Source organism: Mus musculus, chromosome X (genome assembly GCF_000001635.26).
Source record: "Mus musculus strain C57BL/6J chromosome X, GRCm38.p6 C57BL/6J".
In the NCBI taxonomy this organism is placed as follows: Eukaryota; Metazoa; Chordata; class Mammalia; order Rodentia; family Muridae; genus Mus; species Mus musculus.
This window is the reverse complement of record NC_000086.7, coordinates 164,069,386-164,085,521: the sequence shown is the minus strand read 5'-3', so window position 1 is coordinate 164,085,521 and position 16,136 is coordinate 164,069,386. Positions and strand designations below refer to the sequence as shown.

The window sequence follows — 16,136 nt, the reverse complement described above, 5'->3', positions numbered from 1 at the left end:
CCAGGTCGGCCTTGAATTCATTCTGTAACCCATTCAGTCCTTGAACTTTCATTCCTCCTGCCTCAGCTCCAGGGTAGCTGAAATTACAGACCAGCACCAGCAGGCCCAGCTACTAGATTCTGTTTATGCTTTTTAGTATGTGTATTCGTTTCTCTCATTTTCCATTGAAATTGCCAGAGATTTACCTATTCATGTAATTGGAGAAAGAACAAGATCCTGGGTCTAGTTTTTGATTCTGTTCTGATTCCTGACTTATTAGCAGTTTATAATTTGTTAAGCCCTTATTTCTATGACCAGTATATGTTTCTTGTCTCCTTTTTCTAATTCTTGAAATGGTTAATGGGTTAATTGTGATACTATACAAATAAAATGAGCTAAAAATGGGGAGACAGGTAAAGAGGTAGTTTAGCAGTTAAGAGTGATATATATATATTTCATTTTTCTCTGTATAGCCCTGATGTCCTGGAACTCACTTTGTAGACCAGGCTGGCCTCAAACTCAGAAATCCCCCTGCCTCTGCCTCCCGAGTGCTTGGATTAAAGGTGTGCACCATCACGCCCGGCTAACAGTGCTATATTTTTAATCTTTTTCAGTTCATAATGATTTCGAACATCTAAGATTAGCAATATACTTGGAGTATTGTTCTAGCTATATGACCTAAGACAAAATTACACTCTTTTTAATTTAGTTTTATTTTATAAGATTATTTTATGTGTACGGGTATTTTCCCTGAATGTACGTTTGTGTGCCATTTGTCTGTCGATGCCAAAAGCAGGTGACAGCTCTCCTAGAACTGGAGTTACAGAGAGTTGCGAGATATGATGGGTCTTCTGAAAAAGAAGCTTATGTTCTTAACTGATGAGCCATCTCTCCAGTCCTTACTGATCTGATTTTTATTTTTTAAAACATTAAAGTTGGGGCTGGAGAGATGGCTCATCAACTAAGAACACTGGCTGCAGCTAATGGTGGCGAACACCTTTAATCCCAGCGCTGGAAGGCAGAGGGGGCCAGATCTCTACAGCACCCAAGTTCAGTTCCCAACATCCCCATGGCAGATCTCACCATGTCCCCTCTTTGCCTCCTCAGAGACTGCATGTACATGGTACACTTACTCATACACATAAAAACGCGTTCTCCACCGAAAATCAGAAACAGCAATGGAAAATGGGAGTGTGTGTAATATAGTTGTGTTTAGATCCTTTCACACAAATAGAGACACAAGCACAAGTGTCAATCAGGAGACTCTGCCAATAATGTGAGTTGACATGTGAAGGTACCACAAGTGACTTGTCCCAGTGAAAGTACTGAAAACAACGTCGTTGCTAAGTAGCTTGATAAAGATCTCAATAAAATATACAGAAAGCTGAGTTGTATACTGGGGTTTTTGTTTCTCAATGTACCTCCTGCAGGTTTCCAAACTTTGCATAGATTTGGTGTTCATTTCAATTACAAGTATTCTATTTGTTATATTTATTTACTTGATTTGTGCATATGCATAGACAAGTGTATGTGCCATGAGGTGCATATGGAGCTCAGAGAACAACTTTCAGGAGTGCTTGTCTTCCTCTATTATGTATAGGTTCTGGGGATCAAACTCAGGTTGTCAGACTTGCCAGCAGTTACCTTTACCTACCTGCCATCTCACTTCCTCTTCATAATCTATGTCTGCCTGTCTGTCTATCTGCCTCTGTGTGTGTGTCTGTCTGTCTGTCTGTATCAATTTTGCCATGCTAGGGATCAAACCCAGGAACATGCTAGGCAAATACTCTGAGATATATATATATATATATATATATATATATATATATATATATTTCTCATTTTATTTTGTATTTTGAAACAGGGCTCATTAAGTTGACCAGGCTGAATTTAAACTTGCGCTGTGGCCAGGCAGTCCTTAAACTTTGATCTTCCTGCCTTAGCCTCCCACATAGCTAAGATTCCAGGCCTGTACCACCTGATTCTGTTTCATGTACAAATTTTAAGTAGCAAATTTCCAGAAGATTCTTATCTGTTTAACTTGCTTCACAAACTGCTCATTTTGGCAGTTTTAGTAACTTCTTAGTCACTGTGGTAATGATGACAAAGAAAAGAATTTCAATTGTAGAATATCACAATTTATGTCCAAATGTTCAGAGTATAGAAAGCATCAAAAATATGTTTAGATTATTGTTGCCATAAGCGCTCACAGGGGTAGCCAATATCCTGAGGCAGGAAACAGACATTGATCTCTGCATGTTTTTAATATCCTAGCTGTTTCTGGGTACATAACTATTGATCTACTCAGACAGAAGTCAGTAAAATATGAGATGACGCAAAATGGAAATGTCTCTCATGTTCTACTGACTCATGTAGGATGCTATTTTCGTTTAGTTGGTTTATCTTTTTGTTGTTTTCTTGTTTGTTTGTTTGTTTGTTTGTTTGTTTTGAGACAGGGTCTCTGTACTGAGCCCTGGCTGTCCTCAAACTTGTGATGCAGACCAGGCTGGCCTCTGCCTCCTGAATGATGGTGTTAAAGGTTTATACCATCATGCCCAGCATAAGATGCTTTTAAAGATCACTAAAACTGTAGAAGTGCATTTACCAATAATAAAGCAAGAAGTAGGAAGGACTAATGTCCCTTTAAAATTTTAACCTATTCTGTTTGATTGTCACAACTAGAATGATTTTATTCTCTTTACATTAAAACACATGGGAAACCAAGATATTTCTGTCCATTCTGCAAAATATTATATTTTCACTTAAATATTTTTTTCTTTCTTTTCTTTTTGAGACAGGGCCTCACTATGTAGCCCTGGCTGGCCTGGAACTTACTATGTAGACCAAGTAGATCTCAAACTCACAGAGATCTGCCTGCCTCTGTCTCCAGAGTACTGGGAATAAACGTGGGTGTCACATGGCAAGTCAGTTGTTTTCAGTCAGAGCGATTTTGTCCTCTGTAGCATATTGCCAGTGCATGAAGACATTTTTGATTATCATAAATGGGAGAAAAGAAACACACTACTGATAGCAAATGAAGAGGCCACTGATGATGCTAAGTCTTTTAGAAATTTTAGGAACATAATTTGGGTCACTATCTAGTAAATTGTCCTTCTTATCTGTAGTGAAATTAAAAGAAATAGTCCATGCAAGAATAACAGGAGTTAATAGGGAACCAAATTTGTATGCCAGGGGTGGCTATGTAAAATTACTCACATTGTAAAGATGGTATAGTATATGCTAGACAGATGGGTCAGTGGATAAGAGCCCTTGCTGCTCTTGCAAAGGACCTGGGTTCAGTTCCCAGAACCCACATGGCCATGGTACCCCACAACTGTAGATAACTACAGTTCCAAGGGACCGAACTTCCTCTTCTTATCTCCTTGGGCACTGCCCAAACATGATTCACGGACAGACATGGACGCCGAACACACACAAAAATAAATAATGCGAGCCGGGCGTGGTGGAGCACGCCTTTAATCCCAGCACTCGGGAGGCAGAGGCAGGGGGATTTCTGAGTTCGAGGCCAGCCTGGTCTACAAAGTGAGTTCCAGGACAGCCAGGGCTATACAGAGAAACCCTGTCTCAAAAATAAATAAATAAATAAATAAATAAATAAATAAATAACACTTAAAAGAAAATATAGTAGGGCTGGAGAGATGGCTCAGCAGTTAAGAGCACTGACAGCTCTTCCAGAGGTCCTGAGTTCAAATCCCAGCAACCAAATGGTGGCTCTCAGCCATCTGTAATGGGGATCCAATGCCCTCTTCTGGAGTGTCTGAAGATAGCCAAAGTGTACTCACATACATGAAATAAATTAATCAATTTTTTAAAAAAAGATTGTAGAAAATCATATATGGGGTTTTGTTTTTGAAAATAGTTTTTTACACAATATATTTTAAACATTTTAAATAATGTATTTATTTTTATTTTATGTACAGTGGCGTTCTGTCTGCTTGTATGTGTGTTTGAGGGTGTACATACCCTGAAACTAGAGTTACAGACAGTTGTAAGCTGCCATGTGGATACTGGGAATTAAACTTAGGTGAGAAGAGCAACCAGGGCTCTTAACTGCTGTGTCATCTCTCCAGCCCCTGTACAGTATATTTTAATCTCAGTTTACCCTCTCTCATCTCCTCCCAGATCCTCTCCACCTTCCCTCCCATCCAACTATATGCCTTCTTTCTCTCTCTTTAGAAAACAAACAGGCAAACAAAACAAACAAACTGGAATAGAACAAAACAGAGAGAAAAGGGGCAGGAAGCACACACATACACATGCAGAGACACGTGTACACACACACACACACACACACACACACACCACAGGAAAGTCACAAAAGCATGAATCAGAAACCATAAAACCATAATATATAAGCAAAAGGCAAGTGAGGTGTACACACACACACACACACACACACACACATATATATATATCACATACACACATGCCTAGACAAACCATTAAGAGACAAAAAGATCTCCCCAAATCTCTATTTTTGTTCTGTGTTACCCACGTATAGCCAGGCCTGGGGCCTCCCTTAAGTGTGGTTTGTATATCCAGTGAGGCTCTATTAAAATAAACTGGCTTCAACCTGTGCAGGCCCTGTGCATGCTGCTACCATCCCTGTCAGTTTGTATGTGTGTCAGTCCTGCAATTACTACTAACATAAGTTCATTTGTCTTTTAACTAACATTGGTAATGTGAAAAAGTAATTTCCTGGTTATCGGAGCCATGAGCATACACATACCAGCGATTCAAAAGCCCATGATTATTTGCATTAGTGTGTGCACACTGGAGACCAACTGTCTTAAAAGCCCCTTCCTCTCTCCCATTGTTCCTGATATTTATACTCACTCCATTTCCACATTCAAATGCTCATATGTGTTCCAGTGTACACTCAAGAGAATCTCAACTCTTTGTGCCCTAAAATCTGAACAAGCCTAGCTTTCCAGAAACATCTACAGAAATTATACAATATTTTTATCATATTCTCTTCTTGCCCAAGTCCTCCAAGATTCTTTTCTCTCTCTCTCTCTCTCTCTCTCTCTCTCTCTCTCTCTCCAAAAAAACCAGAAAATGAAATTTAAAACAAACAAACAAAAAGCAGGAAGAAAGAAAGAAAGAAAGAAAGAAAGAAAGAAAGAAAGAAAGAAAGAAAGAAAGAAAGAAAACAACGTGAAGCCAAACAAAACCAAAAAGCATGGAATCCATTTCATGTTGGTCAATTACTCCTGGGCACAGGGCCTGCCTGAAGTGTGATCCTAGGCTCATTTTAAGGTAAGGAAGTCATACACAAGCATATTTAAAAGTTCATCAAATTTTGTAAGTTAATCAATAGCTGTAATCACGATGACCTTTGTCTTTTATTTTTCACAGGTTAACATTTTTTGTTAGTCAGAGAAAGTTAATCACTACTGCTTGTGAATAAAAATTAATTCAGAGAAACCATTAAGTAAATGAAATTCTGCCAACTTTTCTAAGGCAGGATTTTTGTTTGTTTGTTTTGTTTTTTTAAAGCGAGGTCTCTATGTAGCCCTGGCTATCCTCGAACTTACTATGTAGACTAGGCTGGCCACCCAAGTGCTGGGATTCAAGGTGTATGCCACCATGTTCGGCTTTAAGACAGGAATTTAAAGGACAACTTATTCAATGAGCTGTGTCTCACCTTGGGCATGGAGATGTTATCATGAATTTCATCTATTAAAAGCAAGACTTAACTGCCCGTCTGTCCTGCAGGTGCATCTGTTTCCACTGTTGCTCAGGTGTGCTATGCAAGGATTATAGAAGGACATTGTTTTGGATTTAGAATCTACATGAAGCCCAAAGAGCCATGCCCTAGCAAAATGGAATCACTCTTTCAAAATGGCATTGACTAACCTGGAACTTTAAGGAAGCAGATGCAGCTGATCAGACCAGCTTTTCCTAAAAGTACTCTAAAGGCGCCAGAGGACCCAGGAGCTCAGTTGAAGTGGAAAGTTTAGGCAGTTCCTAAATTTCACTTATTGTCAATGTAGCAATGGTTTACATGAAAGGGGTCAGTGGATTGACACTTTCTTCCCACTTACCTCACATCATCCTCATGGGTTACAGTCTAGAGGTCTTGAATGGGTTTGTTTTCTCAGCCAGTTAAGAAGTGAAAAGGCAGGGAAAATCTCCAGGGCATCAGGTAACATTGGGAGAAATCTCAGACACAGCAGACAGTAGCAGACAAAATCAGCAGTAAAGAAAAGACTTTTAGTTGGGGTGAGGAAACACATACACACACACACACACACACACACACACACACACATACAGAGCACAAAGGACACAGAGAAAAAGACCCTCTACAAAGTAGAGGGGGAGAGCCAAGAAGGTAAAGTCCAGCCCTCAATGAGGGCTGGGCATTTTAAAGGTCTTTTGAGATGGGTCTTGCCCCCAGTTTAAGGTTGATCAGTTTGAACAAAGGGAAGGGAGGCTGAGAGCTCCACATGTCTGGGGGAAACAGGTTCCGTTTTGGCCTTGGACTTGTTGGACAGGAAGGGGGTCCCTACTAGTAAGAGAAAAAACGCCCAACAGGCTTTTTTTTTTTTTCAGACAGGGTCTATCTGTGTAGTCTTGGCTGTTCTGGAGCTCACTTTGTAGACCAGGTTGGCCTCGAACTGAGAGATCCACCTTGGGCCTTTGTTTTAAACTGCCTGTCATTAGTCTCTGGTCAGGAGGATGAGGAAGAAGCCAGCCATCTTGGAAACTCACCATCTATTGCCTAGTCATAGCCCCAAACTCTTACCTGTTTGCCTGTCAGGGAGTCTGATTAGCTCTTTGTCCCCAGCAAGGAATCACAAGTTTCCCTCAGGACAAGTGTTTGGAAGTATGCTTTATGAAACCCATATCTTGATCGGCTTTTATGAATACTCTAAAACCTTAAAATAAGTTTCATTTCTTCTGTTCTGTAGCCCTTTTAGAAACGTAGAGCCGCATCTACTTCCCACCTTCAAGTACTGTTTTGAATCTGATGATTTGCAATTGGATGCCTATTTATTCGCCTCATTTATCCCCATGTCCAAATCTTTAAAATACTTCTCTTGTAGAATGTTGTGTACATTTTAGTAGGCTGCTTCGAGTCATTTCTGAAAGATGAAGGATAAATAATGCTATCAAATTCAAAACAGTCATGTTTATAGGGTGAGGCAGAAACTAACAAACCAACAAACAAAAAACATGGATGGCATTTTGAGAAATAAATGAGGGGTCTCAGGGCCAGGGTGAACTTAATAAAAATGCTTTGTTAAAACCTATTCTTTAAAACTGGAGGTGAGGGGCTGGTGAGATGGCTCAGGGGGTAAGAGCACATGACTGCTCTTCCAAAGGTCCGAAGTTCAAATCCCAGCAACCACATGGTGGCTCACAACCACCCGTAACATAAATCTTAAAAAAAATATTTAGAGTTATAAAAAAAAAACTGGAGGTGGGGGCAGACACCTGTAGTTCTAGCACTTGGACTGCAGAGGCAGGTGAATAGCTGAATTTGAAGCCTGGCTACACAGAGAAACCCTGTCTCAAAACACACACACACACACACACACACACCAAAAACCTGTTCTTTACTCTGTGCTCGTCTAAGGTCAGGATTGTTACCCTGTGCATACACACACTGTCTTCAAGCCACACAAGGGTGGAAAGTGGAGGAGAGGGAAACTCATATTTTAAAGTGATCACAAAATCGTGACTGCTGACACATGGAACTAATCTTTGTGTGATGGAGGGGAAACTTGTAACCCTCCACACAAATGAAAAGGCGATATTGTCAGTGAATATTTGTTGAGAATTTGATTGTGTGAGGGCTGTAGTAACTACTATGGAAATGGCCAGTGGTTTCATGCTCCCAGCTACTCCTGCCGATTGGATCAACACACCAGCTCTTACCAAGCACTGGTTCCACCTATCCAGTCTCTTATCACATCTTTTTTTATTTATTTATCTTGTCCTTGAAGCAAAGAACTTCAAGATTCTTTCAGGCTTCTTGTACTTTCAGAATATAGTCACAGATTTTGAATGTAGGAACAAAGAGCGAATGGAACGGTTTTTTTCCTCCCTGTGTGCCCATTCAGAGTTTTTTGGGTTAGCATTGTCTCTGTGGGAGCCAAATTATAAGAGTAATGTCGGAGTATGGGGTAGGGGTGGAGGGCTTCAAAGCAGAGATGAAAGTGTGGTGCAGTCTAGAGAGCTTCATAGTATGAGGGAGAGCTGGTGCCTAGAAAAAGTCATAAGAACTAGAAGGGCAGTGTGCTTCCTCCACGTACCTGTCTAAAATTTAAAGCCTGCTGAGTGAGAGGCTGGAAGAAACACTGGGTTGGCTCCCCAGGTCTCATTAAAAGGGCACGAAAAAGCCGGGCATGGTGGCGCACACCTTTAATCCCAGCACTTGGGAGGCAGAGGCAGGCAGATTTCTGAGTTCGAGGCCCAGCCTGGTCTACAAAGTGAGTTCCAGGATAGCCAGGGCTACACAGAGAGACCCTGTCTCGAAAAACCAAAAAAAAAAAAAAAAAAAAAAAAAAGGCACGAAAAGGAATTGCGAGGTTTCAGTTCCACCACTGAACCCCACCACTGGGCAAGCAGTTTTGTTTCCCATCGGTTTCTGCTCATAAATTACCACTGGCAGAAACACGAAAAAATAAAAGTGTCATTACTTTACTTTTTATTTATTTATTTATTTAGCATCTAGAATTTGGACTGTTTTCAAGAGGGACTTTGGGGTATCCTTTTTCAAGAGAGACACTCGATCTGGCGAGAGAGGGGCGGCCAAGGTGAAGGCCACGGTAGGTGATTAGGGAACCTCTGAGGTGTCTTAGACTTAAAGCAGTAAAATATGCTTGCAGGGGAAAAGAGGTCTCTTTGAGAGGCGGGCTCATAGCTTGCTCTCAAGCCAAGCTCTGATAGGCCAATAAGAAAGTCTAACGAAAGAGGGGACGTGACGTGACGTGACCCAGCCAGGCTTCGGCACCATGGTAACGGCATCACCCATAAGAAGGAGCTAGTGGTACAGCCCGGAGGAAAAGGCGTGGTCTAAGCGACGGATGGAGGCGGGCTGGTGACATGGGCGGAGCGCGAAAATCGGCCTGTGGTCTTAGGCGCAAGGGTGATCGCATGCCGCTGTTCGAGATCAAAGGCCTGGGCAAGTCACTTGTGGCTGTTCTCAGGGTCTCCTCAGCGGTCTCCCTGTAGAGCTGCGGTCGAAAGCCGGAGCCGGAGCCGGAGCGAGCCAGAGCCGGATTGAGCCGGAACCGGAGCTACCGGAGGGCGGGACTTCCGGTTTCTGGGCCCAAGACAGAGGGCGGGTCAGGAGTCAAGGTCTCGCGAGGCTGCGGCGTGAGGTAAGGGGGCGTAAGCAAGCTCCTCATAGGCTGGCAGCCTCGTGCCGGGAGCCCGCGCGGAGGTTGAATTCGGTAAGGATGGGCGACTGTGTGTGACCGCGGCCGCGGGGTCGCAGGGCCTGTCTGTGGGGACAAGGACTACCCCTTTGGCCTTTACACGCACTGTCTTGAGGTACCTTGGTCCGGGGAGACCCGAAAGATGTAGGTCCGAGAGTATAACGGAGGGGCTACTCGAGCTTCCCCCAGGAACCGGCTTCCCAGGGCGCTCTCGTCAGTACAGGGTCACTAACTAACCCCTGGGGATTGGATCCGGTTTGGAGATGGGGCGACTGCATTTCTAGACACCGAGGCTGAAGACGCTGGAACTCATCCGGATTGGGGGGGGGGGGGACGGATAACGCCACCCTCCAGGGTGGGCATTGGTAGCACAGTAGTGTCGGGAACACAAGTCTGACCCGTCTCCACTTCTCAAGTTCTTAACATCTTTTTTTTTTTTTTCTTTTGTGCCCTACTCCAGATCGAGAGACCAGGAACTTCAAAATAGTGCCTGGGATCCGGATGACAGCAGGCATTAAGGGCTGGCTACTGGACTGAAGCTGCTGGAAACTTGTAAGTATAACTCCACCTCGTTTGTCTTTTCCTGAAAAAGCTTGAGAAATAATTTGAATGTGTACACCTTAGTTTGAATAATCTCTTCTGAAAACCACGGTTGCTTTTTCTCCTGCTTTCTGGACTGTAAGTCTGCCAATCTCCCCTTTGCTATCCAAAAGTTTGGTTGGCATGTGTGTGCCCGAAGAACTGTGAGCATGACTAGTATGCACAACAAAGCTTTTCTTTTTGAAACTTTAAGCATGCTGAAGTTATGCAGAAACGGAGAGAGAGTTGCAACCAGTGTCAACTATCTCAGAGTCTAGTGTGGCCTGTTTGAGGTCGTCTTTTTTTGATAAGGCAGGTCTCTATACTTCTGTTTATTTCTGTGGATCTCAACCTGTCCAGAGGTTAGATTTTTAACATTTTCAAGCAGTTCAGGGTTAATTCTAGCTGGATGGTGTGTAAGTGTGTGCCTTGCTGTGAACATGGAAAATGGAGTGAATTAGAAGATGGTTTTTCTCACATCCCTCTCTAGTCCTTTCCTGTAAGTTATGTCTGTTGAGGTCTCCTGCCGTAACATAGCTGTAGACATTTTGTTCCATGCCTGCCAGCTATTTCATATTGTTGCAGTAATATGGGTACCAGTCATTAACACAGAAAAATAACTTGACTCAAAGCAGGGTCATGCTGACCACATACCTTGTTATGTTCCGAGGTTATGACGTTTGTTAATCTTAAGAAATTCCACAACTATAAGCTTCACCAGTAGGACCTATCAAATTAAAGAACTGTTATGTGACTTCCAACATTGGCATATGAGCTCATTGTGGTTTTAGTTGTTTTAGCCTTTATAAGCTGGCCCTGAGAAATGTTTGGGGTCATAGTTCCCAAAGTCTGAGCTGTGTCAGTCAGTCCTACGGTGTGTTGTTTAATAAACCATCCCTGTTTGACTGAGGTTGGTGTTCATGTGGTTTGTGGGGTGACTCCTGAATCCCAACAATATCCAGGTCCTGATAATGCCAGGCAGAAGGGAGTAATTATAATAGGAGATAATAATTTTAGTTTTAACTATGGGTATGTGTGTAGGCTTCTGCATGAGTCCACTAAAGTAGAAAGAGGCTGCTGGGTCACCTGGAGCTCGAGTCACAGGCAGGTAGGAGCAGCCTGCCATGGCACTGAGACTGGAACTCACTCAGGTCCTCTGGAAGAGCCTTTGACCATGGAGCCACCTCAGCTCCAGGACTTAATTATTCTCCATTGTGTGCATCTTCCTGAGCCCTGTAGCTATTAAAGGGCATTTCTGACCTCTCAATAGCACCTTCCCCCAAATGATCACACTAAAATGGGTCTCAAGACATGTCCAGACCTCCCCTGATCACATTCAAAAGGGTCTCAAGACATGTCCAGACCTCCCCTGAGAAGGATGATGTTGTTAGAAAACCACGGAGACAAGACTTGTGTATATGTGATCTTGATGAGTTTAATGAAATGTCTAATATCTTTTAAATGATTAATATGTATCCACTATTGACAATGAATTAGTGTTTTTGAACATTACTTTGCTCTAAGGGTTTCTCAACTTCTTTGCAGTTTATTAATTCATGTAGGAGAGGAAACTCATTACTAGTGCTAGGTTAGTTCCACCCGAGGCTTGAAAGTGCATCATGAACACACTGCCACTGGCAGTTTCTTTTCTCCAGCATTGATTGTAGTTTCACTGAAAGGAATTAGCCCTGACCAAAATACATTCCTGGCTGCTGGTTATGCCTACACCCTCCCTCGCCTGGTTATTCAGAACACTCGCACTTGATGTGCTTAGGCTTAAAAGGTCATGTTCATCTAGTTACTAATGTTTTTGTGAGTGGGACTTTTCTTTCTGCAGGTTATTATTATGATTTGGTTTTATGTATGGAAGTTAAAAGCTGAAGGCCTGAAATCGCAATGTTCATATTAGGATTGTTTGCTGGGTTTGGTCCTAACCAAGAAAACAAAAATAGTGGCCCACAGATGCGGAACTTGATTTGATTGACTTCCCATACTGTAAGCCATGTTCATATTTCTAAATTGTTTTGAAAAAAAATAATGTACAGTAGGCCTTGATTGAGCTTTCAGGATGCTATCTACACTGTCTCAACCTATTTCTACCCAGGAAATATTATGGTCTTTGCTGCGCTCCTGAGTATATGTCCTCTAGTGATAATGCACCCTTGGTAATACTCACTGTTTCTGGCAACTTCATTGACAGGGGAAGACCAGGTGTACACTCAAGACCTAGAATGACCAAGAATGTGGAACCTTAAAAAAAGGTAAAGTGCGCTGGGCGTGGTGGCTCATGCCTTTAATCCCAGCACTGGGGAGACAGATTTCTGAGTTCGAGGCCAGCCTGGTCTACAAAGTGAGTTCCAGAACAGCCAGAGCTACACAGAGAAACCCTGTCTCAAAAAAAAAAAAAATAGGTAAAGTGCAAAACCCTTTGCTAGTTCCCACAGCTCAGAACTCAATGTTGACTGCTGTTTCAAGTAAGAGGATTGTCAACATATCGTTAACATTCTTCTTCAGATGTTCACATCTGACTTGTTGAAAGCAGCATTACTAAGAGGTGGTAGTTTATTCAGAAACCAGCATTTCAGGCCATCCCTGAGCACTGTGCTTATATTTCTGCTTGCTGAATGGAATCTTTGGTTGTAAACTAAGATTGTTGCCTGCTGTTTTCTTAGATAAGAGACTATAACTGGTGACTATTCTGACTTGAATTTAACGGCTTGCATATGTTAGTTACTAACGAAATTCCTAGTCACCTAGAAAAGAAATGAGGCATAAGGTCCTAAACTGTGGGGAGATAAACTGTCCTTTGCTATTAATGAGCTATGACACATATGAGCTAGAATGGGAATGGTAGAAATGTAATGTTACTCCAGTGATTGGTAATGCTTATGGTCCCTGTACCTTTAGAAAGAAGTGAAGCAGGGCTCACACCTGGGACCCTAGGGAGGTCAAGGCAGGACTTCAAGACATTCTGGGCTGTATAGCTATGAAACAGTATCCCCAGCAAAACCAAACAGATAGAGTGTGAGTCTCTGAAATGTAGCCACAAGTCACTTGTTATTTACAAGTAAATTTTAATTTCATTAAACATTTATAACTGTGCCTACTCCTTGCTATATTTATATCATACATTTCCATCTTCAAAGAAAATTTGGTGTTATGACTGCATTACTAAGTTCTCCCAGTTTTCCAATTAATTTGGAAGGCCATCAGACTTGGAGAGCAGTAGTAATAACAGGCTTGTTTTATGAAGTCTTTAGGAAGAATTCTGATGGAGGATGGAGTGCTCTTTCATTAACCTTCCAATAACTGGTGTTCTCTAGGGTGGCGGCCCAGGGTGTCCCATAGGTCTCCGTGCGACTAGGAGGGGCAGCGGTGGCGGCGGTGGCAGCGGCAGCAGCGGCAGCGGCGGCAGCGGCAGCAGCAGCAGCTAGCAACCTGGTCAGGGTACGCTCTCCATCCACAGAGATGAGCCGTCAGGCTGCTACAGCATTATCCACTGGCACCTCAAAGTGTCCACCATCCCAGAGGGTACCTGCCTTGACTGACACAACTGCATCCAACAATGACTTGGCGAGTCTTTTTGAGTGTCCTGTCTGCTTTGACTATGTGTTGCCACCTATTCTTCAGTGTCAGAGTGGCCATCTTGTTTGTAGCAACTGTCGCCCCAAACTTACATGTTGTCCCACCTGCCGGGGCCCATTGGGATCCATTCGCAACTTGGCTATGGAGAAAGTGGCCAACTCAGTACTCTTCCCCTGTAAATATTCCGCTTCTGGATGTGAAATAACTCTGCCACACACCAAAAAGGCAGAGCACGAGGAGCTGTGTGAGTTCAGGCCTTACTCCTGCCCCTGCCCTGGTGCTTCCTGTAAATGGCAAGGCTCCTTGGATGCTGTCATGCCCCACCTGATGCATCAGCACAAGTCCATTACCACCCTGCAAGGAGAAGACATAGTTTTCCTTGCTACAGACATCAACCTTCCTGGTGCTGTTGACTGGGTGATGATGCAGTCTTGTTTTGGCTTTCATTTCATGTTAGTCTTGGAGAAACAGGAAAAATATGATGGTCATCAGCAGTTCTTTGCAATTGTACAACTGATAGGAACACGCAAACAAGCTGAAAATTTTGCCTATCGACTTGAGCTAAATGGTCATAGGCGCCGATTAACTTGGGAAGCGACTCCTCGATCTATTCATGAGGGGATTGCAACAGCCATTATGAATAGTGATTGCCTAGTGTTTGACACCAGCATTGCACAGCTTTTTGCAGAAAATGGTAATCTAGGCATCAATGTAACTATTTCCATGTGTTGAAACGGCAATCAAATATTTCTGGCCAGTGTTTAAAATTTGCATTTGACTTCACAGAGAATAAGCCACCCATCTGCCTGCCAACCTAAAACATTCCTGGTAGGTAGAAGCTAGACATGAAGGTAAAGAAAAAGAAAAGCTGTTAATACAGGAAACAGTTGCATGTAGTAACACTAATAGATTTAAAAATAATTCAACAGTAAACCACTGAAAAACCATATATACTCAAGATGGGCATCTTTTGTATTAAGAAAGGAAACGTTGTAAAATATTTCTGAACTTTGTATTTGTTGTAGATTGATTGTATTGTTGACAATTTTTCGGGGTGGGGGTGTGCCTGCACACATGCGTGCACGTGTGTGCTTGGTTTTCCTTTAACAAGCCATCTACGTGTCATAGCCCACTGTTTTCCCCTTGTGAGTCAACACATAGTGCTGCTGTGGTTTTGGTTTGGTTTGCTTTTGGTTTTTGATGTGTGTGTATTTGATAATTTTTATTCTAGTTTTTCATTAAATAAATTTGACTTTTCTGTCATTCAGGTTTTTCTCACTTTTGTACCTTTTAAGTTAGTGTCTTTTTGATATTCATAATTGCTTAATGTCAAAAGTTTGTGTTCAGTACATACTTTCTTTTCCTTCAATCAATTTATTAGAACTCTTTTTGTCTCTGTGTATCCCTGGCTGTCCTGGAACTCACTTTGTAGACCAGGCTGGCCTTGATCTCAGAAATCCGCCTGTCTCTGACTCCCGAGTGCTGAGATTAAAGGCGTGCGCCACCACGCCTGGCTAGAACTATTTTTTTTTTTTTTTTTTGGTTTTTCGAGACAGGGTTTCTCAGTATAGCTCTGGCTGTCCTGGAACTCACTTTGTAGACCAGGCTGGCCTCGAACTCAGAAATCCGCCTGCCTCTGCCTCCCAAGTGCTGGGATTAAAGGCGTGTGCCACCACGCCCGGCTAGAACTATTTTTAATTTAGCCCTTTTGTGAAAATAGGAATTGCAAAAAGGAAAGGTAGCAGAGCAGCTGTCAAGGCTGAAGCGAGTGCAGGGTAGGTTAGGGAGTAAACTCTGATTTATATAAATTTTAAAAAGTCAGGCTTTTCCTCTCTTCAAATATCCCGGGCAAATCACATGTTTGAATTGGCTCTTGTATTTATTGTTTTTGCAAAAGAGTGCAGCGTCATACACAGTATTTGTAATTAAAGTAAATCATTTGTTTTTTTAAAAAGGCAGTTTGCAAAAAGTGTTTTTGATCTTTTATAATTCTCATTAAAAGATTATCTGGCAATTAAAAAAAAAAAAAAAACCTTCCAATAACCTTGAGAAGCAATGGCTGAATTAAGAATTTCTTTATTTTCAGGCCGTCTGCGGCTCCTGGGGACTAACAGGAAGCCCTGGAGCTAGCACAGGAAATGCAGGCTTTATTCCCTGTGGCAGCAGTGCCATGTGATTCCACTGATTAGTCAGTTCATCGGCAGAGTTTTCCCCATAGCCCTGACAGTCCAGCAAGGAGACTTGTGCTTCTGCGAGTGTTGGTAAAGCCTTAATGAGAGCCTGCGTACTCCATTGTTTGTACCCTGGCTTAAGGTCAAAGCCTACTAAGAAGGTCTTTGGTGCTGTGCTTTTCCTCATGAAAAAGACAGGCTAGAGAGCTGTCAGGCAGGTGGGAGTGAGCCACAATGGTCATTCTCAGTTTTCTAATAGGTTAGAAAAGGCGAAAGGAAAATCATTTTGGTAACTTCATTGTTTGATTTTTTTTTTTTTTGAACCAGGTTCTTTCTGTATAGCTTGAGCTAGCTTGGAACTCATACAGATTTTCTTGCCACTGCCTTCTGAATGCTGGGTTAAAGATAT

General features: G+C 42.4%; 1 protein-coding gene across 3 annotated transcripts; it reads left to right on the top strand.

The window, feature by feature from the left end:
* The first annotated feature begins 9,028 nt into the window (after window positions 1-9,028).
* Window positions 9,029-14,819, top strand: Siah1b (siah E3 ubiquitin protein ligase 1B). Of its 3 annotated transcripts, none has more exons than NM_001308385.1 (4): window positions 9,029-9,335; window positions 9,853-9,944; window positions 12,172-12,232; window positions 13,295-14,819. In NM_001308385.1, the coding sequence occupies exon 4, from the start codon at window positions 13,440-13,442 to the stop codon at window positions 14,286-14,288; it is 849 nt and encodes a 282-aa protein (NP_001295314.1). In that variant the 5' UTR covers window positions 9,029-9,335; window positions 9,853-9,944; window positions 12,172-12,232; window positions 13,295-13,439; the 3' UTR covers window positions 14,289-14,819. The 3 variants fall into 3 exon arrangements, with proteins under 3 accessions (NP_001295314.1, NP_001295315.1, NP_033199.1); NM_001308386.1 differs by lacking the exon at window positions 9,029-9,335 and adding an exon at window positions 9,387-9,407; NM_009173.2 differs by lacking the exon at window positions 9,029-9,335 and adding an exon at window positions 9,387-9,507.
* Window positions 14,820-16,136: the final 1,317 nt, after the last annotated feature.